Source organism: Drosophila nasuta, chromosome 2L, assembly GCF_023558535.2.
Source record: "Drosophila nasuta strain 15112-1781.00 chromosome 2L, ASM2355853v1, whole genome shotgun sequence".
NCBI classification, from domain to species: Eukaryota; Metazoa; Arthropoda; class Insecta; order Diptera; family Drosophilidae; genus Drosophila; species Drosophila nasuta.
In genome coordinates, this window is record NC_083455.1 from 2,775,297 (window position 1) to 2,800,982 (window position 25,686).

At 37.5% G+C, this 25,686-nt stretch overlaps 2 protein-coding genes across 7 annotated transcripts in view; one reads left to right on the top strand and one right to left on the bottom strand.

Annotated features, from left to right (window-relative positions):
• Window positions 1-25,686, bottom strand: part of LOC132783610 (uncharacterized) — a 177,997-nt gene that overhangs the window by 47,218 nt on the left and 105,093 nt on the right. The gene's annotated exons all lie outside the window — the stretch shown is intronic.
• LOC132783611 (uncharacterized) overlaps window positions 1-25,686 on the top strand; it is a 36,451-nt gene that overhangs the window by 6,465 nt on the left and 4,300 nt on the right. The window contains exons 2-12 of one of the 3 annotated variants that reach the window (XM_060788884.1): window positions 2,784-2,949; window positions 6,368-6,741; window positions 7,296-7,468; window positions 9,019-9,084; window positions 10,497-10,637; window positions 10,722-10,851; window positions 14,903-15,039; window positions 19,337-19,481; window positions 22,087-22,346; window positions 24,303-24,407; window positions 25,411-25,552. In XM_060788884.1, the coding sequence (XP_060644867.1) occupies window positions 2,886-2,949; window positions 6,368-6,741; window positions 7,296-7,468; window positions 9,019-9,084; window positions 10,497-10,637; window positions 10,722-10,851; window positions 14,903-15,039; window positions 19,337-19,481; window positions 22,087-22,346; window positions 24,303-24,407; window positions 25,411-25,552 (1,737 nt within the window). In that variant the 5' untranslated portion in view covers window positions 2,784-2,885. Of the gene's footprint in view, window positions 1-2,783; window positions 2,950-6,367; window positions 6,742-7,295; window positions 7,469-9,018; window positions 9,085-10,496; window positions 10,638-10,721; window positions 10,852-14,902; window positions 15,040-19,336; window positions 19,482-21,508; window positions 22,046-22,086; window positions 22,347-24,302; window positions 24,408-25,410; window positions 25,553-25,686 lie in introns of those variants that run through there. The other 2 variants (XM_060788885.1, XM_060788886.1) reach the window with 2 other exon arrangements.

A 25,686-nucleotide genomic window follows, 5' to 3' on the forward strand; every position in this document is an offset into this window, starting at 1 on the left:
CGAACAAATTATACCTCGTAAAATGCAAGCATATTTTTACATACAATGTATTAAAATCATGATTTGAAAGAAAAGTAAACAAACTATTTGAAATAATAATATTTTTTAAAAGATTAATATTAATGAAATTTAAACGTTTTGTTTGCCCTTTAAGATGGCTGGGAGTACAGGATATTGCCAGATTCTGAAGTTTGTAGTATAAAATCAGAGTTGACAGCGGAAAAGAAAATTTCTTTTTCTCGCCTCTTTTGAACTAGCCTTGAAGTAGCTAGTTTGTGAAGAGCGAGAGGGGGAGAGAGAAGTATAGCAAGAAAAAGGAATTGGAAGGGAGAAACTGTAAAAGACGTGGCGGCAATCAGCCGCTTATTGGTAATTATTACAATATTTTTTTTCACGCCTTCAGGACGTGTTGCCTGAGCAGCCATGAGGCACTTCAATTGCAGTTTCCATTGGCCTTTTAGCTTATGTACAAGTGCATATAAGTATGCAGCTATATATTTTGTAATTACTAGTGGAAAAGTAATGTAATTTCATTGCTCTAATTAAAGCGCAACGTCGCCATACTGTGGAAGGAGGTATTCGAAAAAATTAGCACCGGTCTGCATTGTCGGGGGCGCGCAAAATCAACAATGGAACGTGCGTCACAAAAGTGTAAAGTAAAGCTCAGAATGGTTCCGGGTATCCACTTTCCCTTCCTCACTTCTCTCCATCTCCATCTCATATTTGCCTTTTTCCCGTTTGCCGTTTTCCATTTCACAAGTGGCCGTCAATGTCGTCAACGTGGCCAAACTTCGCTCAACTTATGTAAATATATAGTTACGGAATTAATCAAAAAAGTGCAACATAGAATGAAGAAAAATGAGTAAAACCAGGCTGCCACGAAAATGAACGACTCAATGCTACTCTGGTGTCGCTAATAAGAAAAACTTTTGGGAAATGAGCATCTCTGAACTTTTGCTTCACTATGACGAATTAGTGTGTCTTTCCATTTTGCAGAAATAAAGGGTATAATGAAAAAGAAGCACAAAGTTCCGACCACAATACAAACAGCGACGGCAGAGAGTAAGAAAATAAATATTTTCGGTTAATAAAAGGGAACAATTTTTGTTGCCACACTGTGCGCACTCGCTTTTGTTTTTTAATAAATATTTCTCAAGTGAAAAACTTGCGAGTGCGGAGAGAAAAAATGTGCAACAGTCAACGCTCTAAAAAGTGGCGTTGGTAGTGCAGAAGAGTTTGCCAGGCGGTGCAACATAGAGTTCAGTTCCTGGTTCCTGATGCTAGCCTGATTCCTGCCAGCATGTTTCTTTATGGTTGTTGGGCAAAGTGTTTTCAGTTAAAGTGCAGCAGATTGTTTATTCAGAAGTTTTGTTTATGGCGGCTGCTAAGTTTTACAAATGCGTCCTACGATATACTCAAATTTAAATGACAATATACTCAAAAAATAGTTTTATTAATGTTAAAATTATTTTGCAAGATTTCTTTTACATTTCCGTAAAATGCTAAATTAAAATTGCAATTCTTAAAGTCATTTATCTGATAGTATGTAATTAGTATGACTATAGCCTCATAATAACATAACCTTCATAGATAGGCGCATTAGGAAATCGGAGTTACTCATTTTTTTTTTTGCGAGTATTACCACACACTCGTTGAACTGACAAGGAGTTAACATCTTGAACCACAGTGATAGAGGCACATTGTGAGCATTGGCTTTTTGCCTGTCTGCCTCTCTGTTAGCCACATCATTTTTATCTCAACGCTGTGCTAATGGCATTTTAATTTCAACATTCGAGTGTGAGAACGTGGAAAATCTTGAAGGCATCGCTTTCCGTGTGTTGCCGGGGAAATCTGTTGGCAGGACGTTGCCGTTTAAACAGAGCTTCAGAATATTTTCACAGTCCGCAAAACATTTCCATTTTATACTGATAAAAGAAAATTGCCCATGGAGATATGCCAAGTAAAATAATTAAAGCAAAAGTGAAATGAGGAAAACATAAAATGCATATTTATTTGAAACGCCGCGGCGGTTTCTTAAATTGAGATATTTCCCATTTCTGCGTACCTTAAAAGAATGCAACATAATTCTAAAGTTGCTTTTGCAACAAGACATTATGGAGGAGAAACGTTTGAAACATAATATACTCAAATGAGTACAAAGCGAATCCTAAGAAATTTGAAGTAAACTTTCCTTTGCTATTGCCAAAAACAGTCAAGAATTTACCGTTACCTGGTCAGAGAAACTTCACAACTAATGAGTTTTAATTGCGAAATTAAGTTTACTTTTGTCGAGGGTAAATCAGTTACGCTAGCTTTCTCAAGTTTATGTCAAAAATAACATGACAACCAACTTATTTAGTGTTACTTGCTTAGAGCACTGCGATTAGTCAAGCTTTCTCATGCCATAAAATTAAACAACACAAATGTTTATAAAAGTTCCTAGCGCTCCCATTGAAAATATTCTAAAATTAATACTTTAAAGTAAAGTAAAAGAAGGTTATAAAATTCATTCAGCTTTTTTAAGATTCGATAAACGAACCTGACTGGTTCAGTGACACCTCAAGCGAAAGTGTTGACAACTTTTCGGACTGAAAATTTGATTGGTTTATTTTTTGTGCGTCCAAGAAAAGCAGTATTCCTTTAATATATAATATGTATGTAACATATATGTATGTTTCGGGCATCAGATATTGTACTTAAAGCCCCTTCCCTGAGAGGGCAAAGTCAAAGCAAACAATTTGTTAACTAAAATGGTAAATTTTCTGTCTTTTTGTAATTCATAGCGTTTCGTTGTTGCTTCGCCACTTTCAAGGACTAACTTAAGTGTGAATTATCTTCGCCTCAATCTTGGACTCCGCCTTAACGCCTTAGTCTATTGCGACAAAATGCCGGGAGTTGTGTTTCTAATCGTTGTGCCCACTGCAAATTTTGAACGAGAGTTGATCTACGGTAAGTAGAATGAAGGGGGAAGGAAATTGAATAACGCGCTGTGCGCTAATTAAATAGAAAGTTACAAAATTTGTACATGTTGCATCACATTGTGGCATGCTACATACTTTTGCAAGTCTACATGCGGTGCTTAGGCGCATAATTATGTTGTTTAGTGGCGTTATTAATTATTTTATGACATCGTAAAAGTGTAAAACTGTTTGCTGCGCCTAAAAGCATGCTACGAATTTCGTTCACCACAAACAGAGAGTCTGTCTGTGTGTGTGGGTCTGTAAAAGAATTCGTTTAAAGAGGCTTGTACGTTTACTTTTTGCTGTGTCTAAAAATTGAATATTAAATTTTAATTAACAAGCCTGCGAGTTGGGTTAAGTGTTACTCGTACAGCATGTGGCATGAATGCAGTACGGGGTTGTGGCATGTCTATTTACTCGCAAGCAGCATGTGTAAACATGCCTCTTCTCAGCGAAGGGGAATGTGTCAAAGTTTAGACGCCACAGCGCAACGAAGAAGTCTTTTGGCCCGGTTAAAACTTAATCAAATTTGTTGGTTCTTCTACATAAGCACATCAACTTAATTTGTGTTTATTCGGTAAAGTGAAGCTGCACGACTTTCAATTTGTTCCGTTGCAATAATGGGAGTTAGGTACAAATTTGGAGATAAACAAGCAACTAATATATAACAAGGATATCGGCACATTATAAGTCCGCTAATTCATAATAACGTAATTAAGATTTATGTCTGAATGATTTAAATTTAGAACTTCTTTTTCTAAAGCATTTGTATAAATTTTGCAAATATTTTGTTTAGCATCAAAAGTGTGCATCAGTGCGAATTAAATTAATAAACATGACTTCAAATGCCACAACAATTAAGAACCCATAAAGAATGTACGAAAATACATTTATTTTCGGCACAAAAACTGCAAGCAACAATCAACTGTCATTAAGCAAGGCTATTAATTTATCATAATCAAAGACAAAAATGTCCATAATAAAAACCTATCAAAAGCGATAATTTATGAAACGCATTCCAGCATAAGAAAAATAAATAAAATGTGTCGACTTATCAGGTTTGACTGAGTGAGGAGAGTGTGTGTGTGCGTGTGCGTGTGTGAAGCTGTGCTATTGCTATTATTAATCAAATATTTATTTAAATACTTGCATACATACATAGGCAAAGTAAAACAAGGCGAAGGCAAGCGCTGTCAATGGGCGTCATCATTAATTTTGTTTGTCGCCATGACAGTGGCTCCAAAAGCTGATAATGACAATGGCACTGTTGATGAGTAGCCAGCCAGCTGAAGAGATCGAGTAGGTAGAAAACATATACACAGCAGGGGTAGAGTTGCAAGGAGAGGTTCTGCTCCGCCGCTGGGCGTGAACAAAGTTGGGTCAAAGTCAAAGTCAAAAAGTAAAATAAATGACTTTCTTTTAGGAATGTAAAAGTGAGCAATGAACATGCGTTGCCAGGCTGAAAATTTGGCCAAAAAGAACAACTTGACATGCACATATACTTCGTATTCTTGTGTCAAGTCATTGAAGAGCCGGTCGAGGTGCCAGACATAAATCACAGGGCTCAATGCCATGCCAAAGCGTTTCTCGAAGTCCTCCTCAAGTGGCTGCTAAGACGGAAAGAGTGGCAGGAGAAGAGATGAGGGGATGGGCGGGCAATACGCCAACTTGGGGACTTGACTTGGCCAAAACATAACTATGGGTAACAAAGACTTGGCTACTAATAGGAAAATTTGCCGTCCTGCACTGAAACTAAGCACATTTAAGCTTTATTTTGGCATTTGTCAATGTGCGGGGATTTATATAACATTTCGATGTCTGTCTGTTTTCCTTTTGCTCTCTTTCTCTCTATGTCTGTATCTTTCTCTGCCTCTCCTTGCATGCGTTAGTATAATAAATTGTGATCCTTTGTGTGGTTTTTATGTAGGCTTTGATTTGATTTTTGCCTGCCAATTTATTTATTTAGCACAAGTGGAGGAGGCATTGACCCTCTGCAAAGCTCATTTAATTACAGAGAATATATAATGCATTTCGTTTTTTATACTTTATGCACAGTATGTGTATGAATTGTTAAAAAAGATTTATATTAAACAATTGCTCTTTGCTTACTTAAAGCCATCAATTTAATTAGTGCCATTTGCTGCTAGAGGCGCTTAGTGGTCAAATGTTGTTTAAATAAGCCAAATAAATTAAAACATTTCAGCTGCTTTTAGTCGCTTGTACATAATGCAAATATTTATTAAGTGCTCGAAAAAAATTCCACGCGAATTTCTCGCTAATTAGAAAATAAATCGACTAAAACTACGGTATTAAATAAATAGGCATTTAAATTAAACTGTTTGACTAAAGATGCGACGAAACAATTCGCATATTTAAAATGCTTTGAATTCATCATGAACTAAATATGCAATTTTAATACTTCCAAAAAACAATTAGTGTTACTTGTGCCAGCCAAACAATATTATTAGCTGTCCTAATCCCAACATTAGAGTGTGAATAATGAGGGATAATTGAGCTTAATACACAAATTGGAAAACTGGCTTCAAAGCTGTATTTATTTTTCTTTTAAAATATACATGTATGATACATATATGATTTAAAGAGCTGTAAATGAAGTTCTATTTCTCGCTATATTATTAAATATCATAAAAAAACAATGCGAATATTGGGAAATATTCGGAGGCTGCTAATTCGATTTTTGTTTTAGAATTCAGTTTCAGTTTAACAATGGGAATCACTTGAGGTTTTTTCAGAGCGAACTCTTTTCAGTGTGTACATAATAATCAAAATATTAAATAATACCAATCGATATAACTGCACAATCGATAATAGTGTTTACACCAAAACTTCATCACGCGAGCAACTGTTTAGGAGGGAAAAGTAAATAAGCTCAGACAAGAAGTAGAAAGCAGTAGAAACAAATCAATCGAAAATTATCAATTAAATTATGAGGGTATTCCAAAAGTATAAGTATATATTAATTTTATTTATTATTCATCATAATAAACAACTCGCTCTGCAACGATTATTGTCATGTACAAAGGGCTTACATTGATCGTCTTGTCGATTTTCTTTAAACATTTTCCTATGCTTCTGTCTATTAACTTTTATTTTTTCTACATACATATTTAGCTTAGGTTAGTTTGAGAGTTCCATCAATATCGCACTTTTTTCGATAATTATTATCAATGATGCGATTCCATTAGCCAACCCTCCCTTGCACACTGCCGTTAATGAAGTGATGCGGCGGAAGGTTCTTAATGGAAATTTCAATAATGCAGCTCAGTCTAAACAGCGTATTATGTTGATTTTTAATTATAGGGATTTTTATTGACAACTGTTGCGTGTGATTCGTTTTAAAGCAAGTTAACAACTCTCTAGAGAAAAACCGCTTCATTTACTTGTAGGCACATCGAACAATGCTGTAACTGAGACGACGGCTACACATGGCTCTCCTGGTCGTGGGCATCATGCGAATGCTGGGATGGGTGGCGGCAATAATAATCTGAACATCAATCTTCCGGAAAATAACAACGCAATACTACGACTCGAAGTTGAATTACGTGACAAGAATGTACCCAAGTATCGACGCGGTGTGGGCGGCGGCGTGCCTGGTCGTGGGCGTGGCATCGGTCAGGGACGGAACGCTGCAGCAGCAATAGCTGACGCTCGAGCTGGAGCAGGTGAGGCAGCGTCAAGTGCGCTGAATAAAGGAACTGGAGCGGCTGCCACGTTGGCTGTGCCACTGGACCGACGTAATTTAGTGGTGCCGCTTGAAAAGGTGCGTCCATAGAGTAGTAACTTCTGAGTTGAACTCAGTCCGAAGCCCAGTTGCCCCCCAAAACACTTAAAGTTGACTTTCGATGTGGTGTACGCCGTGGTGGACTAGGGACGAATGATTCAGGGGTACAAGGATATAAGAGTACTCAACCACTGAACGCTGTGTGTAGTGTTGTGTAGATGCACTTAACCAGGCGAAACGTGACTCTAGCTCAGTGCATGTGCGATTAGGAAAGAGGTCGAAGAGGAAGGAGTGGGGGTGGAGTGCGAGGGAGGCACGTTGACATTGTAAAATGGCAACCAAAATGTGTTTGGCTTGCGGTTGGTCAATCGCAGAGCTCGCGTGAGTCGAGCTGATTTTGATGAATGAGGGTGACAACTGGCCGAGTTAGATAATCGCCAAGATGAAGATGCGCTTCCGAAGATTGATGAAGCAACCACAGCTTAAAGTAAAGGAAGAGCAAGGGGTGAATCGTGAAGTGCAGCTGCGATTCAGTACTTCAATTAGATGCATAACTAAAGTCTTACTTTTGTTTCTGTTGTTATATTTGCCAGGTGCTTGAGGAGTTACTTGTCAAGCTTGAAATTGAGCACGTTACTTGGACAACAAGCAAAAAGGGATATTTTCATCACGTCGTCTTCCCACTGCAAGCCGGTGATGCTTGTGAGACGACACTGCACTGCCTCACGGAGCTGGGCATTGGCACTAAATTGAATTCCAGTGTCAGGTAAGTTGAGACATTGAAAGGCGCCACCAAACGGCAAAAGGAAAACGTGCCGGGCAAACCAACAAGGCGGCAACACTTTTGACCAAGCGCTAGCAACAGCTGGCCAAAAACCAACCTCATCTTCTTCGATTCCGCCCCCTGCAGATGGCTTGGCTCTTAATAAAAAAAGTGCAGTGCCATCGATGGAAGGGCAGAACTCAGCTTAAGCTGAACCCACAGTTATGCAGCTGTTAGAGTTTTACCATATAGACGAGGAGCAGTAGTCTGGCAGACACGCAGACTGGTTTATATTTGGATTGTCTGTAGGCGGCAATGGCAAGAACTGAAAGCGGGCATCATATCGCATTGCTATGCAACAGCTGGACAGCTCCGGATTTGAAAATTGAAAGCTTTTGTCAAGTCTAAGTGTAATTGACAATGATAGAGTTATAAGGAATGAGAGACTAAATAAGATTGACAGTTGCCCAACTATGTATTTTTATTGTATGTAGTAATATTGTAAAAACTTCCTGGGGATAATAACTGAAATATAACCTAACGACATTAAGTGTTTTTTTTTACAGCAGTGCGGAAATTGAATACATTTTCATGTCAGACGTTTAATGCATACTTATTAAGATCGTAGCAAAAATAATTTGTTCCTGGCTTAAAGAGCATTATGTTAAGTTTCACAGTTGAAGGAATCTCTTTTGCAATTACTCAGCATTAAGTACCAATGAAATTTCACTTACGGCCAAGTGCAAGTGCAGGAACTGTTTGCTTGGGAGTAAATTAAGTAGCTAAGGAGAAACAATGAACTGGTCTCGCACTTGTACTAAGTGGCCCTACAAAATAAATTAAAGATGAACTGACAATGACCAAAAGACGCCAGCAAGCAAGCTGGGTGACAGGCTAGACGAGAGCAGGTGCGATAATCATTTAATGGCATTAAGCTGGTGCATTAAAATGCAACCTTCGGAGAGGTGTGACCAGCTGCTGTTAGGGGCCAGACAAAGACATTACATGCAAGGGGTCGAAGATGCAAAAGGAGAGTCGGACATGGTAAATGGGGAATAGTAAATGGGTGAGTCAAAAAGGATTGGCCGAGTAGCTGTTTACCTTTATCTCTACCTTTGGCTGAGTGGCAGTTCAAAAGGCGGACAGTTTCGATGAAGAAAAGTAATATTTAAGCTGTTTAATGTGCACAGAATGCAATTAAGTTTTGCCATAGTAAATATCCAGACACACCAAGGAGTGAGCAATGAGTCCTTTGAAGCATCTGCAACTTCGGCCCCAAGTCGTGGGATTAAGTATCAGCTGCTGTCATTCCTGGACAAGCCACGGCTAGTGCCCAAAGACAAGATACTCGTATTTGCCAATCCAAAACAACGAAGAGTAAAAGCAGAAAGCAAAACGTGGATCACGGTCCTACAAACTTGGCGTGCAACTGAAAAATATTTCCATATTCAAATGCATCCTTTTCGTCATCTGCATTCGCCAACTCGAGTGGAGCATACGAATAATAGAGTAGTCTTTCATCTTTCATCTGCAACCTTTGGTTTGTTTTACAGCGTTCTGCCCTGCAGTGTTAGTTACGATGCCATCACCGATGCCGCCAACATGCGAGATGATTACAGGTAAGTCTGTGCAGGAATAATCCTATTGTCAGTGTCAGTGTGTGTGTTGGCCTAGTGTCTACTTTTAATGCGAGCACCTTTGTCAGCTACAGACACGTGGCTTTTGACCCGAGTGCTCCTTTTGTCGGAAACTAATTTGAGCGCCTCCTTTTGTGGTTAGCTCTCAAAGGCGTGTGTCATTTCATTAACTTTCACTCGCATTTCCAACTCTCTGCTTTCTTAGTTTCAGTTTCCGATTCAGTTTGAGTCGTTTTCTCATTCGCTGTCGCCGTGTGTTTTAGTTTCAGTTTCATTTACAGGAACTCAGTGTTTGTCTAGCCGATGGCAATATAACAAGTGGGTTGGTCTACCTTTTTTTCACACCTACTCGTATACTGCGAGTCGTCTTTCTATCCACAAGGGGTCTGCTTGGCTCTGTGAAACTTGGTTGCCATAAAGTCTGCACTTCTTGCGATGATATTTGAGTAGAAAAACTATCGATAGACATAATTTCGTGCAAAGCATTGAGTATACAAATATTTTATTTACCTTTTAATTAAGCATTAAAAAGCATCAAAAATTAATTTTATTCACAAATGTTCAAAAATCGAATCGTGTCACGCACCCATCTCTAGTGCACCCAACACACAATTTTCAGTGCTTGGCACATGACCAAGTTTATTGTGGCTTTGGCAAAAACGACGAGTATTGTCACAGGTTTTTTTTTGTTGTACTTCAGCTCTCTCTGTCATGCGGTGTAAAAAGTGAAAATGTTTGAATTTACATATAAAAGCAGCAAGTTAGTTGGATTAACCCCATCAAAGGGTTAAATGCATCTGCCTAGTGCACATAATTTATGAGTTTCGTACGTTGACAAGAAGTTTTATGTGTATGTGGTGGAAAGATTTGTCTCGATGTGAAGAGGGATAGATGGAGAAAGTGTCAGAGTAAGCAAGAGAAAGAGAAAGGGGAAGTCAAGAGGGAACCTAATTGAGGTTGTGGTTTCTTTACAGAGGTTAGTTAAGTGGCTAGATTTATTGCTGGAAAATGTATTCGAGATTTAAGAACAGTTTTTTCTGTGTCAGCTTAAGATATTCTCTGAATAGAATAAAAAAGAGGAAAGATTGTTCGTCTACGATAACGACAAATAAAAACAGAACATTTTAAAAATTCTGCTTTTAGATTTATTAGTAAATTTATTAAATTTGTGATAGATTTGAGAAACCTTGTTAAAAATCCTTCTTAAGCAGACGATACTTGGTAAAAATGTTTTTGCAATTGAATTGAATTGAAATCGTGTTACAATTCCATACCAATTAGCGAGAACACAGCTGAGCTAAGTGGCGGCCACAGGATATTGGCCATGGCTGCTGGTTGGCCATTGCATTTTATGATATGGTTTTAATGGTGTTTATTTATTTAACTATTAATAGTGATGATGCCGAGGAAGCGTCCAGGTGGAACAATTTTGTGGAATCAATTAAATCGAAATTGACCGTTAAACAGGTTGTGGACGGTGTGCGGGCTGGCGGTTCCTTGTCCTTTGACTATCTGCTGCTAATTGTTACCGCCGAGTGAGTACACATCGTGCTTACCGAATTCCGTTCTTAAATTCTAATGCGAGTGTGTGCAATCTATGGTCTATGGTCGTCTTGCAGCTCCCTGGCAGCTCTTGGTTTGGTCGAGAATAATGCACCGAATATTGTTGCGGCGATGCTGGTTTCCCCGCTCATGGGTCCTGTTATGTCTATTACATTTGGCGCAATTATCTCGGACAGAGAGCTAATGGTAAGTGCATGCAGCTGTCGTTACCATTGCAGCTGCCGTTGTTGGTGCTGTTGCTATGACTGTTCTCTGTGGTTGGCCATAACCATTTCGACTCGCTTTTGTGATGATGTGGTGGCAGCATTCGCTCTACAGCAATACACAAATTGGCAGCAAAAACATTGCATAAAGCACAAATAGCTAGAGAATCGACAAATTGCAGTTGCAGACCCCAGATGCAGATCCAGTCCGAGGTCCAACAATAATCCGTTGGCAGCCGTACTTTTACAGCGCTTCAGATTGATTTATGTTCATACATATGTATGCGAAAATGACAGTGGCAAATAATAATAATAATAACAAAAAACATTTGTCGAAAATTACTCTGTCAGTCAGCCACTCAAATAACCATCACCATCACCATCACCCTCAGCCTATAGCCTGTGGGAACAACTCATCCCACAAGTGGAAAGTCAAATGCATAATGACAATTTTCATCGGAATTTGTTACATATTTTCAACACTTTTGTGGTATCTGTCGAGCTGCTGCTTTTGTTGCTTGCTTATTGGCAGCTCGTTCGATATCTTTTTTCTTTTTAAATATTGACGAAATTTGTGTAATGGAAATACCCCGTTGTGTGAACTAAATTAAGGAAACACTATCATAGAATTTATTTCAAGTAATATTTTGACAGCTTTACATTACTTATTAATTACTACATTAAATATGTGAATAAAATATTTTCTTTATGCTACTCTTATCGAATCTAGGCCAGCCGTTCTTTTGAACTTGCTTAAGCTTGATAATAAATGGAATTAAGCCATACTAGGTAAATTCTTAGAATTTTTAATCCAAACTCTTAACATTCAAATGTTAAGGGTTGAACACCAACATTTACTCAATTTCCAAATAACTTTCTGTGCACGATGCCTATAAATAAATGAAACGAGGCCGCCGTTTTATCCTCGGTGGAAAACTCGTTTGAAGAGCGTCTGCAAACAGACTTAAGCTACTTAAATTAAAAGAAAATAAGCACTTAAGGAATTATCCAAAACTCGAAGCAAATAAAACTTAACGTCAACTACAGCAAGTTGCCTCTCCCTTTTTGCCTTTCTCTTCCTCCGTACTCCGTACTTCGAGCCCTATAGATTGCTGTTGCCTGTTGTCTCTTCCCTGATCCTTGTTTCATTGCTGTTCCTGTTGCTCATCCTATTCCTCTGACTGTCAAGTGAGAGCTATAAATGTCAAAAGCAGCCAGGACAACAGTCGAATTCTATGGTTAAGCTAAAATTATCCGTTTGTTCGTTGAAGAACGACATGAAAAAGAAAACGCGATTCATAATTTTTGCAGGTGCGCTTTATATGATAAACACACTCATAAATGATGATAAATAGAGAGTCTGAAAGATGAGGCGAGACAGAAGAAAAACGAGATAGAAATCAAAAATGTGAGGCGAACATTTTTTCTAATGAGTGTGAGATTTCGTTTGCTTCCCCTCTGGGGGACAACTCGGTGTCTGCTGACATAATTTTACGGACTGTGCACACACTGACACATGTATGTATATGTACATATAAATATATACATGTAGGTATATATTCCTAAGTACGTGTCGTGGCTGCGGGTAAGCCATCTGCGTCGTGTACTTCAATTAAATTTTAATTGAAATGAATATATTTTTTGTCGTTTTACATGTCTCTGTGAAGTAGCTCTAGTTGCGGCATAATCTTTGCCGCAGTAGGATGCCACAATATAAAACTACTCAGTATTAAAGGGACAAGTACGAAAATAATTACATTGTACGAAATATAAGTAAGTTCAAGTACATTAATTAAATAATTTATTATCGCGCTGAAATCATGTCATTCACTTTATAATGCACTCCAAATATAAATTATGTTTAGAAAACAATTAAACAAATTCTTAAATATCAATTTAGCGCAATTTGTTTTTCTATTGCGAAGAGAACGAAATATGTTCAGTAAATAATTTGAAAACCAATTTAATAGTTTTAAATCCTTGATGCAGAAAAAAATTATTTGCAACGCATAAAAATTGATAACTGAGCGCTAAAAAAAATGAATAAAAAAATGCTAACAAAAAATTACGAAATGATCATAAAGTTGCGGGAATGAAAACTAAATGCTTTGCCTATGTGCATAAATGTTTATGGCAGCATCTGTCAAAAGTCGTTAAATGTTATTGAAATGTGTTTTTTTTTGTGCAGCTGCGGGCAATGCACAAACAAATACACAAAATGGTGTGTATGGAATACTCTGTAGTGCTATAAAATATTTGCACGCCATTTAAACTTGATGCATGTAGTTTACACATTACTCATACGTCTGGTGTCCCGCTCCCCCTCTTCTTTTGTTTACTTAACTACCTTTTCGAGTGAGAGAACAAACCAAAACACCGAGAACACAACTTGCCACTTATAATTTCACTTTACTTTAATGCCAGTTGGCAAATTGTTGTGGCAGTGTCTCGACTCTTTAAACTGCATTTACTCGTACCCACTTTCACTTGGCAAGTTGCTTCTTTTAGCATAGAATTTAAACAGTTGTCAGCTTTTTATGCTGCAACTTGTGTTTCTCTCACTCAGATTGAGGGTTGAGCTTGAGTTCTGTGCATTTCAAAGAGAGGAGAAGTCAAAGCATAAGTAAAAGAAGTCGATGCGAGAAGAAGGGAGCGCCCAAGACGACAAAGACAACGACATCATCTGGCTGACATTAGAACATTTTTCTTTTGTGTGCAGCTGCCAAAAGCAGTTTGAGTTGCGTGGCTGCAAATTTGGGTTAACATGTCACGCACCCACTCGATGTGGCCAACTCCACCATTCCACACCCTCCCCTTCTTACACACCATTTCTTCATTCTTATCCTTCATTTATTTTTCTCTATGTTATACGCTGCAAAGTATGCTACATTATCGCACAAAGTGTCGCTTACTGCCGTCAGTTGGCATTCAACAAGCAATCGTTTTTCCTTTCGTCCAGTCTTTATGCCCCCCCTTCGCCAAGTGATTTTGTGTAAAAAAAGAAAAATCTATTGTAACCTTATTCTATAAAATCCGCTTCAATATTCAAGATATACATATTTCAATAAAATAGAAAATATAAACAAGTTAGAAATCTACAGTGTGCTCGATTGTGAGATATCGGCTTCCCATTTTTAATAAGAGCAAAACAGTGCGTTATTATTCCAAAAATATACCAAATTAATATACCGCAAAAATACTAAATATGCCTATATTTGGTATACATCGTGAAAATGTACAATTTTATGATCAAAACTAAACTGTAGCCAGCTCTCTCTTTTCTCTAAACTATGAATACTATATTTAATATAATAAATAAATACAATAAATATTTGGTATATTGATGTTGTATTCATACAAAATATACCATAGAGTACTAGACATTCTAAAATAACAAAAAAATTATATATCTATCTCAGAGATCTAAGTGTTCATACAAACAGACGGACAGACAGATAGACAGACGAACATTTCTATATCGTCTCAGCTGTTGACGTTGATTAAGAATATATGTATACAATTTCTGGAGTCGGAGACGCCTCTTTCCTGTTACATACATTTGGGTACCAAGTTACTCTTCTTACCTGTGGGTAGCGGGTATAAAATCAACACTTGATTTTGTTCCGTGTGTTCCTTTACGACTTTTTATAATTGTAATAATTTTATACATTTTGCAATGGTATTCTAAAAATCTTGAGTTATCTCAATGAGACTTACTTTAACAGTGAGATATTATTAAATAAATATGCGTTGATAATCGTTATGTAGAATTCTGAATTTTGAAATATATTTAAATTATAAACACTGCCACCTGTTTTAATAAGCCAAGTTTAATTTTCAGTGCTCAGCAAACTGTTTATTTGCGAATAACTGCTGGAGACTTTGTTTGCCCCCATTATGCTATGTAAATACAGTTTGTATATTCGTTTTCTGGGTATTTTTTTTTTTTTTGTTAGCCAGGGCGGTTCATACTTATTTCGGGTACAGGGTACTCTGTAGTCATTTCTTGAATACTATTTTTTGTTAAATTTTAGCGCGTCGGATTTATGTGCTTGGGTTTGGGAATGTTGATCTCCTGCATATTTGGTTTCTGCTTTGGTCTAATTCTCGGAACTACAGAAATGCCATGGGGACAAAATGCGGATTGGCCAACGGAGGAGATGCGTGGCAGGTAAGAAATGTCCAATGTCCCCTGTCAAATGTCAATTTCAATTACTGCTAATCAACCAAACAATTGCGACAGATTTGACGAAATTTGTCACGTTTTAGGTTGTCTCTGCACACAAATGTACATCAAATTGATATAACCAGTAGATGTTTCTATGTTCATTCCCCAACAATTGTTCGTAATTTGATTCATGTATAATCCTAATTATGTTTCGCTTCTCATTCGCATTCGACTCTTTTTCATTTATTTTAATTAATATTTATTTTGGTTTATGGAACTGAAGAGTAATTGTATATATGAAATAAATCTTTGAATTCAAGGACATGGCAAAGCCAATTAAAACGAGTCCAAAAAATCGTTCGTAAAAATCGCTCATGGCAATCGAAATTAAATTAGGTGAAATTTATGATAGCTACACCTCCATTAATAAGAATAGAATTACTATTTTGAAATATATTTTAATAATAGTTACATAATAATACATGGGTAATTCTCTGGTGGGGTTAAAAAAAACATAAACTAAAACAATTTAAAAATAATGAAGGTTATTCTTAGCAAGAGCTAAGGTTGATTTTATGAACTTATTGTTATTGTTACGGTTTTACGATAAAATATATAAATTCGTTCATTTTTTGGTTTTGCGTACGAGTTTGTTAATTTTTGAAATTATCAGAACAGAAAACAACCAAGAAAAAAAATTCCAAAACCATTCTTAGCTCTAATTAAAGTACTAATCTAGAACTATAAAAATAACCTTTTCTAATTTTTAAAATTGTTCCAGGTGATGTTTTTTTTTTTTCACTGAAAAGATGGTTTCACGCGACATCTGTCGGAGAATTATCCACATGTGTATTTCACAAGCATAATAATTACAAAAATATGAATATAATTAGCCAATAGATTCAATCTAAAGGTAAAGAACTACTATTAGTAGAACTGTGGTTGAAAATTTTTCATTTGATTTGATTACCTTTAGGTATCCTTGGTTAAACGAAGACAAACTCAAAATGAGGGGTTACTTTCTTTGCATGTCTTCATTTTAGATGCTGTGGGGTTACCCTTGCTCCAATTTGAGATCACAGTTGTATAAATAACTCGTATTGCATAGTCCACATATCTTTTTACTTTGTAGATGCTTAGTAGATCTGCTTATACAGCTGGTTTAAGCAAACTCTTCAATGTAAACATTCATTCGGCAATACTCTTTAGTAAATATGAAAATTCATTCAAGAAAACAGGTCAAAAAGATAAAAGACTCGGGTTGGCTTAACTTAATCCAAAGGCGTCTTCTTGGAATAGTACAACTATGATATACAATTAAATTACTGGCATTTTTATTTGCTCAAACACAAATACCACTAATTTGGTGGCCAGTGACGATGCCGTTTTCACGCGCCACGTGACACTATTACGAGCGGACAATGGCACCTATTGAGATGGTGGGGTGAGGGATTTCAGCAGGAAGTTGGCCATTAAAAGCACACGCGCTTTGAGAGATATATGTATAGAGCAGTCCTCGAGGTGGCTGCGGCGGTGGTTGCAGAGGTGGAGGTAGAGGTAGTGGCCAGGAGCAATCACGCAATCTGGGCAGAAAGGAGAGGCTTGCGTTATTATTATGATGATTTGTATTTGTACATTGAGTATTGTGCTGGCCACGCTCTCAATTGAGATGTAGATACACTCAGCCATCAGATTTGGCTGTCTATGCTATCTCCATTGCACACACTGTCGGCTTGACGGCTTGTGTGCCCCTGCCCCTCCTCACCCACCGTCCTTTGTATTATTATTTTAACAATTTATTTTGCGCAATTAACACAATTGCCGACACACATTCATTACACACAACTTCCGCGTAACTGCGTTTGAGCTTAATTTATTGTTGCTGCCACAGAGTGGAATGGGGGGAGTGGGCGTACCAACGAGAGGAGAGGGGAGCTTGGTTGGCTCTGTCTGTTGAGACCTAAGCCTATTTCGCCCACTGGCGCACGAGATTTACGCAGTCGGCGCGTGGCAACTTGAAGATTTGCGCTTTGTATGTCCTGGCAAGCTGGCAAAAAACGATGCCATAATAAATGTGTGCTCATATACTTGCCGAGAGTCTATCTATCGCCTCATTGCTATGGGACTCCTAGTGAGTGAGTCAGCGGGGAACGGGCTTGAGACAAAGGCGAACGCACTGAGTGTTGGCCTAATGAGCGCACGCCTCGCATTTCGGGGGAGCGGATCAGATTAGTTGAATTATTTGCAAGTAATTTATTACATTTTCACTCCTAGATTCCCCAACTGACTTGAATTGTGCACCAAAGTCGGGCATTTCCAAGAGCCGATGGCTAATTAACATACTTAATGGATTTCCGTTGTGACAAACTCAAAGCCTTCTTCATTTCTACACGACAATGAAAAGCTATCAAAAAATTAACTTCTGCAAACCAGACTTAATTCAATGTCAAGGCTAATTCGACGTCTTAGTCCGCAAACACACCCTAAAAACAGTCGATAATAGCAATAGTAATGAAGAACATTTTGTAATACAATTTTATATTTTGAAATGACCTTAATGAGCGACAAACATCACCTCATTGTATGTTAATACTTAGGCAAGCGATTCAAATTCTCTTTAAAATTTACTTCACTTTGGAATAAGCTCTAAAAGTAGATGGAATTGGAATTGGAAAAAAGACAAAAACGAAGACTATAAAGAATTTACAAATCACTGAGCCAGAATCATTAGCATGAATTTAACGAAGGCTATTATAACTTTTTGACTCCAGGGAATATACATGTTATATGTAACAGGCAGAAGTCGACCCTATAAAGCATACATATATATTCTATTTTATATTCGATATGTTCAGTTTGTTTCAAGATTTTACCACGCTCTCTTCCGCCACCGCAAATTAAAGAAATCGAAGTTTGAATTTGGTACAATATCGATATACCAAGTATAACTTTTAGTGCATTTTTTGAGTATATTTTAGTATATTAATTTGGTAATTCCTTTAATGCAAAATGGGAAACGAGTCTTACTTGTTTTTTATTAGTTCGAAAACCAAACATCAAAGTGTCAAATACAATTAATTAAAGTCGCCTATCAATAAGGGATGGGTAGTACAAAAAATTTTCTTAATTAGGGTAACCAATTAGTTAGGAGTGAAGTTACGATACGGAGTACGAATGTCCGTATGGACATATGATACAGGTGACAATAACAAAATAATTTATGCCATATGACAATTTGATATTAGGTTTTTAAACCTTTTAACAAACATATTTTCTACATGTTTCGTGGGTCATGTAATTATTTAATTACAATGCAAAACTAGTTTGACGGTATTTTCTCATATGAAAATTAATTCCAACGGCACGTATGCAAAATATGAAATATGAGAGACTAAATTACAAATGTAGGGTATGAGCAGGAAATTACAAATTCAATAAAATGTTTAGAGTTTAATTTACATTTTTTAGGTTGTTCATAAAAGTCAAGCATAGGTTAACTTGACTGAGATATATTGAGTCTAATTGAAAACCATAAAATTAGACAGACACTTATTTGAAAGACGCAGCTCCGACTTCTACAATAATTGAGCACAAATTGCGGCATATAATAAAGTTGTTCCATGATAAAATGTGAAATGTGTTCTTTTGTTGGCTGAGGAAGAATTTCAACAGTCGCGACGTCAAAGCATAGTGAAGGGCCATTAATCAGCAAAAGTTGGAAGCAAAAATAAAAGTACGAGTTTTCATGTAGGCAAAGTGTAGGCACAAATGAGGTGTGCATGAATCACACGCAAAAAGGACTCTGAAAAGTTTTCAAACATTTTTCACAACGAGAAATGACTCAAAAAAAAAAAGAACCAACCGTCGACAAGGTCGCTTGCCGGAAGTGATAACAAAAGCCGCTGACACTTGACAAAGTCGCGAATTACCTCAACACAAAAAAAAGGAAAAAAGACGGAGCGAAAGTCAAATCAGGACTGAGGTGGCGCCACCTGGTGGCGTGTCCAGCTGACAGGACAGATAAGCAAATACCACTGACAACCGTGGCGCGGCATTCATCTAAATTTAACTTAATTTGCAGTTGCAGAACCTGCTTCATCGTATCCATTCACAGCTGGCATTTATCAATTTTCTGCGTTTTTATTTTTAATTAATTTTTGCTTTAACATTTGTGCTGCTTGTTTTTTGTTTTCAATAAACTTTTCTCCTGCACTTGTTCCACCCAGACACACACACAGACATGCATACAAACAAACACTCAGAATTTTAACGCAATTGAAATTCTCCTTCCACTCATCAGAGGCAATGTGCGTTCCCTGTGGATGGGAGTACTATGGGCCCTAACATCTGGCACAGGCGTTGCCGTTGCCCTGCTTCAGGGTTCAGCTGGCCCTCTGATTGGCGTTGCCATATCAGCGTCTCTCCTGCCGCCGGTCGTCAACTGTGTGAGTATGCAGCCTAACCGAATATGTCTTTTAATTGTAATGCTGAGCACAATTGTCACTGGCAACGAGAATTATTATAAATGGCGTCATATGTACATTTATTGATTTTCTGGTAATGCTATTCCCAAAGCTAAGTGCGGCCTTGAAATACGTTTTTCAATTATAGTCTCAGCAGCTTATCTGTCATCGATGAAATTGCACTGTGAAATCAGTTATATAGCGTCTTTGCTTTGACTGTCTAATTGGTTCTGCGCAATAGAGAGTCTTTCTTCTCAGCCAACCAATGAATGAGGAGTGCCTTATTAACTTTGATGCCAAGTTGTGCTAGAGTTCTTTTGAGGAGTTCTTTGAGTTATCAGATAATTGGATAAGCTTAACAGCGGAGCGATTTCCTTTAAAAGATTTTCTGTATATGAATGAACGAAGAAAATAGGAAATAGAAAAATAAGTTGAAGAAAGTAGAAGTTATTTTAACGAGTAAACTCATTTATTTTCAGTCTCTACTTACTTAGTAATCTCTGCCTTTGTTATTTTGAAATTAACCGAAATTATACCATATTATTAGCTTTTTAATGTTCTTGTTCAACTATCGCAAATATTTGTAAGTACTTAGAAATTTAAGCAATATTTGATGCTGAGCAAATAAAAGAGTTTTCGTTGATAGATAAACTGAGAATTAATTTGCTGTTTACTTATCTGTAAATGCGATGACCACATGATAGAGTGTGCTTATGTGAAGGAAGGATAAATAGAGAAATATGTGAAAAGTGGCAAGACACTGGGATAGAAAGCGAGCGGACGCTTTGGTGGCCAACACATAAATTAGGCCAAAATACAATTTGCTGATTAATCTGAAGTGCAAGGCACAAAAACTTTTGGTCGTAAATTTATCTGGCCGATTGGCTGCCTAGCTGTTACTTAACTGGCTCGCTCTGGCTCAGAGTCAGTCTGAGACTCAGACTCAGCTGGTTGCCTCGCATTGTGGCAGCTAACCGCAACGAGTGCATAAATTTCGACCCAATTTTCAAGTGCGAATTGTACCCCAAGCGGATGTTGCGTAAAATTATTAAGCAAACCTACGATGAGTTAAAAGGAAAAGGAAAAGAAAGGGGAGCGATGAGTGAGGCGAATTGTAAATGCATGCAAAAACTTTGCAGAGCGGAAGCAGCAGGGCAACAGCCAAAGGGATAAGCAAACAAACAAAATTCCCGGCGACATGAGGCTGGCTGACATTTATCAATTGTGACAGAAAGACAATGCCACAAGGCGGCGGGACAAGTTAGGAGTCGGGAGTCGGCAGTCGGGCCACAGCCATGACAAAATGATGCAAGAGAGAAAATTGCAGGATGGTGATGGGGAGGGGTCAGACGGAAACAGCAGGATGAGAGGGAATTGAAGCGGTAACAAGAACGAAAACGTACATACATTCCATACACTTCCTCGTCCTGCTGCTAATGGTAATGGTCGAAGTATAGGATCTAGAGCTGGAGCTGAAGCTGGGTGCAGGTCTAGCTTTGGCCTTTGCTCGCTGCATGTGCTGAAACAATGGCGCTGAGATCGCTTAATCATGCCGACGATTGTGGTCGAGCATGTGTGTGCATTCAGCTCCCTTTTCTTTTCATCCTTTCATCCTCGTGTTGCTCTCGCAGCTACATAGTTTTTTGGCTTATATGAGAACCGCATAAATCAGACACACGCACTAAAACTCTGACGCTGTCAGCTTTGTCAGGCTGGCGTTGCACGTTTCTAACCTAAAATCTGCTAACTGCATTGCCCAGCAGCGTGCCACAATTAATTGCAAGCATTTTGTGAGACGGTAGCGGCAACGGCGCGTATGAGTAATTACATTTACATTATATTTATTTACTCAAACGTTGTATAATGCTATCATTTTACTTGTTATGCCATTCATTTCATTATTCACGAATATTATTTCAGGTCCGTGTCCCTTGATTCCTGATTTATTGTTCGCTGCAACTTAAATAATAATAATTTAAGTTTTATTTTCTTTTCTATTATCATTTAATAGACTTTTACTTTGCTCGCTGCTGTGGAAATAATTTGTCGTCCTTACTTTCAAATAAGAACCAGCATAACTTTGCCAAAATGGCCATAAATACAAAAAATAGCAAACAGAAAGCAGAGAAAAAGACAACATACACATTCACATTCGTATTTGCAGCACGCACGCACTTCCGGACAGACATATGTGTGTGTATGTGTGTGTGCACGCCTAGCACTGAGTCATTATAATTTATAAGCGCAAAAAAATGCCATAAGAAAAGAGAGAAGCAAAAAAAGGCAGCGAGTAGACAATGCGACAATGAAGTTTTATCTACGACCGCCGAGTCTGCCTCTATGAATACATGTGTTTGTCCTTGCTTGTGTGTGTGGCTGAAATTTATAACAATTCAAGGCCGAGATCACTACTACTTTGTATGCTAAGAGCAACACCAGAGCCGGTTTCAATTTCAATTTGGCAACGCGTATGCTACGACCTTATGACCTCGAAAGCCAACGACAATTGCCAGCCAACGCATTGCCTTCAATTACATCTTAAATCTGTAAATGTGGCTTGCTTGTTTTTTGTTTTATAATTTTACAGGGTTTATTTTGGTCACAGGCCTGCATATGGCTCATCTATCCGGATAAGAGAATACCCCACTTGAAGAACGAAGCGATGAACTCAACCACCGCTTATCCATTTATTTACACTGATTATTTGCCAACGGAATTCTTGATCAATGGAATTGTCTCTGCCTGTCTGACGGTTGTGAATGTCATTTGCATATTTATAACTGCAATTATTGTGCTAAAAATCAAAGAGGTATCAGCGCCCTATACCGCCAGTCCGGATCTAAAGCGGTGAGTATCATTTACTTTAATTTTGTGTAAGACATTTCTGAGATAACGGAATTCAGCTCTAATAATTTAACTGAAATTAATTTTAAAGCTTAAACTACGTATACATTTTAATAGCACGTGATGGGAAGTGCCTCAAAGGTAATCTTCAATTAACATTGCGATGCACTACTATCGTGATTTATCCTCTGGGGTTGCATGACATGCCGAATTGAGTTTGAAGTGTCTTTATTCGACACACACTGCAGTGTGCACTGTAGAGTTTCTGATAGTTTAAATCAATAATTTGTGGATTATATATTGCGACCTTGTTGCACTAACTTTCACTTTTAATAGCATGTTGGTTCATTGTGTTAGAAGCATTTAATAAACCTTAAAACGTTAACATGCGTAAAAGTTGACAAATCGCACAATTAACTGGCTTATTTCGTGCATTTCATAAGAAATAACTCATGCGCCGAGTGGTCGAGTCCATTCTAAATGAAAATAAATGAGTTTTATTGCCAGAGACCTACCATAATAAATAGCCATAGCCAAGACGCCACACTTCCTTCGTTCCCCCCTCTCTCTCTTCAATCCTCCTCTCCTATCTCTGCGTGTGTGTGCGTGTGTTAATGGCCGCCACTTGGATGCTATGTTTTGGTCTCGTCTACGTGGCCTTCAATCTCATAAAGTGGCGCATTAAATTACTCGAAGCGAGCACGAAACAATTTTTCCTCAAAGCTTTGTCAACATTTGCGACATAAACTGCTAGCAGAATTATGTATATGCTACAGTTTTTGCAACAGTCTGCACAGTTTTGCGTATTAAGTCGAGCGCACGCTCGCTCGCCCACCCAACAGCAAAAAAATCCTAACCTCCCTTTATATATCCTGTAATCACAAACATTACACAAAAGAGTCAAACTGACTGACTAGAGAATGCAGTTCAAGTTTATGTCACTTTATTGAATTTGTGACATATTTAACTGTTTAGAATGTCAAAGATAATGACAGAATAATGTGTTTGAAAATTATACTTAAAAATTGTTGTTTACTCTAGGAATATTCATGTGGCATTTACTAGTCGAGTTCACGCTTCTGTTTAGTGAACTCTTATTTGTTTTGCTTTTTATCTGCGTATTTAACAGTTGTTTATGCAATATTTCTGTTTGTCCTGCTGCATTCGAGTCGTGTGCAACTATCTAACTGGATAGGGGCCAACGCTCTGCTCAAATAAATGCCATAGATGGGCGACAACTCTTGTGCTCGTGGCTCGTCGTTCTTTGTCCATATGGCTGAGAGCATTATTTTGTTGTTTTTTCAGTTTCCCCATTCCCATTTCGATTTCAATTCGGGTCTGGCAATAAGCATAAAGTGAATGATTTCATATTTATTTGTTGTTAGTTTGTTTACTACGCTTTTTTCCAACAGATTCTGTTATTTTTTCAATTGCACACTCTCTCGCTATCACAGCAATATTGATTGTGGTCACTAGCAATTCCGAAACATTGAAAGAGATGTTGGTTTTCGATTGGTTTTCGAGTGCACAACGAAACTGGTAGTTGTTACGTAGCAAACAAATTAGACATGAGAATATTGTTTGTTTTGTACACCTACACTAAAAAAAGCTCTTAAATTAAGAATTTGGTTTTAGCATTAAGCATTTTGGCTAAAAAAGTGCGTCAAGAACATGAAAGTCTTAAAATTATAAAACACATCTTGATTTTAACAACATTTTATATAGGACCCAAATTCTTATTAATAAGAGGAACAAATCTTTTAATATAAGTTAAAAAATATTACATTAAATATTTTTTTTTTTTACTATTTATGATATTTATTATTTTACCATTTTGTTATTTAATTAGCGCATTCACTTGTACGTTAACACACTTTTTTGATTTTGGAAATTGGTCTTGTTTTTAATGTAGATATTCACCTATCAGATTGTGGTTAATGCTCTGTTTTCTCTCATTAGATTTTGGGAAACGGATCTACGAACTGTCCGCAAGACCAATCGATCCACAATGCGCCATCGTGGTGGGACTTTACGTGGACTTGGAGCTGGTGACAAGCTTATGAGGTAAGTTCTCCGACTGAAAATGACTTCAATATTCCCGTTCTTTTGTATTTATGATTTTGCAATTGATGTTTATTGTTGTTGCGGTAATTGAGCGCATATGTATAACCGTTTCTTCTTTTCATCCGCCCTCACTTCCTTTATGAGGGTAAGTGAGCGTGGGTTGGGGTGAGTGTTCATGACGTTCCCATGGGGAAACACAATTTACTTCGTCCCCCTTCTTGACTCGATTCTGAGTCAGCACATTGAAAGACATGCTTCAAAAAAAAATATCAAGAGGTAAATATCAAAAGTATTTATACTTGTATAATTTTCACTCACATTATTCGGGCATGGCATATTAATACAATATTATCCAAAGGCAAAAAGCGGAAGAGGGACAACTTACACTGGCGTTTAAGGAATTTTAAAAAATCTTTTGCAAAGTTGTGTTGCAAATTAATGTATGTTTTTTCAAGTTGTATGAAAAGTGAGCAAACCGCAATAATTATTAACACAAAGCACTTTGACCCAATTTTTGTTTAATTTTCTTTTTTATTGTCATAGAAATATGTCAGCAAAACATCTGTAGGCATATTTATTTGAAGGTTAAGTAAGTACGCCTATTTATTTAACTACAACTACAAACTGGTTAAATAAAACGATCCAACATAATTCAGTAAAGAATTCAGCGTGAAATTCAGTGACGAATTTATCAGCAAATACAAGTTTTTAGTCACTAAATTGATATTGAGTGTAAATAACCTTTTTATACCCGATACCCATAGGGTAGAAGGGTCTTATAACTTTGTTCCTGTATGAAACAGCCAGAGAAGGCATCTTCGACTCCATAAAGTAATATATAGAATTTGATTGCGAACGGAACATGTGTGTGTGTGAAAGTTATTTATTTTTACACTATGAGTAGCGGGTATAAAAATTACCTTCAACTGTATTTGTACATAATATTTTAATCGTTTGTTAAGTATCCGCTTACTAAATTTGTATATTTGCTTTTATCCGACAGTGGAGTGAACTATCACGGCCTGGATGAGGCACGTAATGCCAAAATGGATTCAGCTCTAGAAAGAGCTCTGGCGCAAGCGGAGAGTGATACAACGTTTAAGAAGGTCAAACGAATGAGTTATTCAAGCAATGCAGCTGGTGAGGTAAGTCTTTTATTGTAGGAATAGACAAACTGAAGGTGACTGTCATATTTATATTTGATTTCTACTGCTGCGATTATTCATTAAGTTGTTTAGCCATATCTGGTCCTCCAACGCCTCCTGGTTTGATTTTTGTT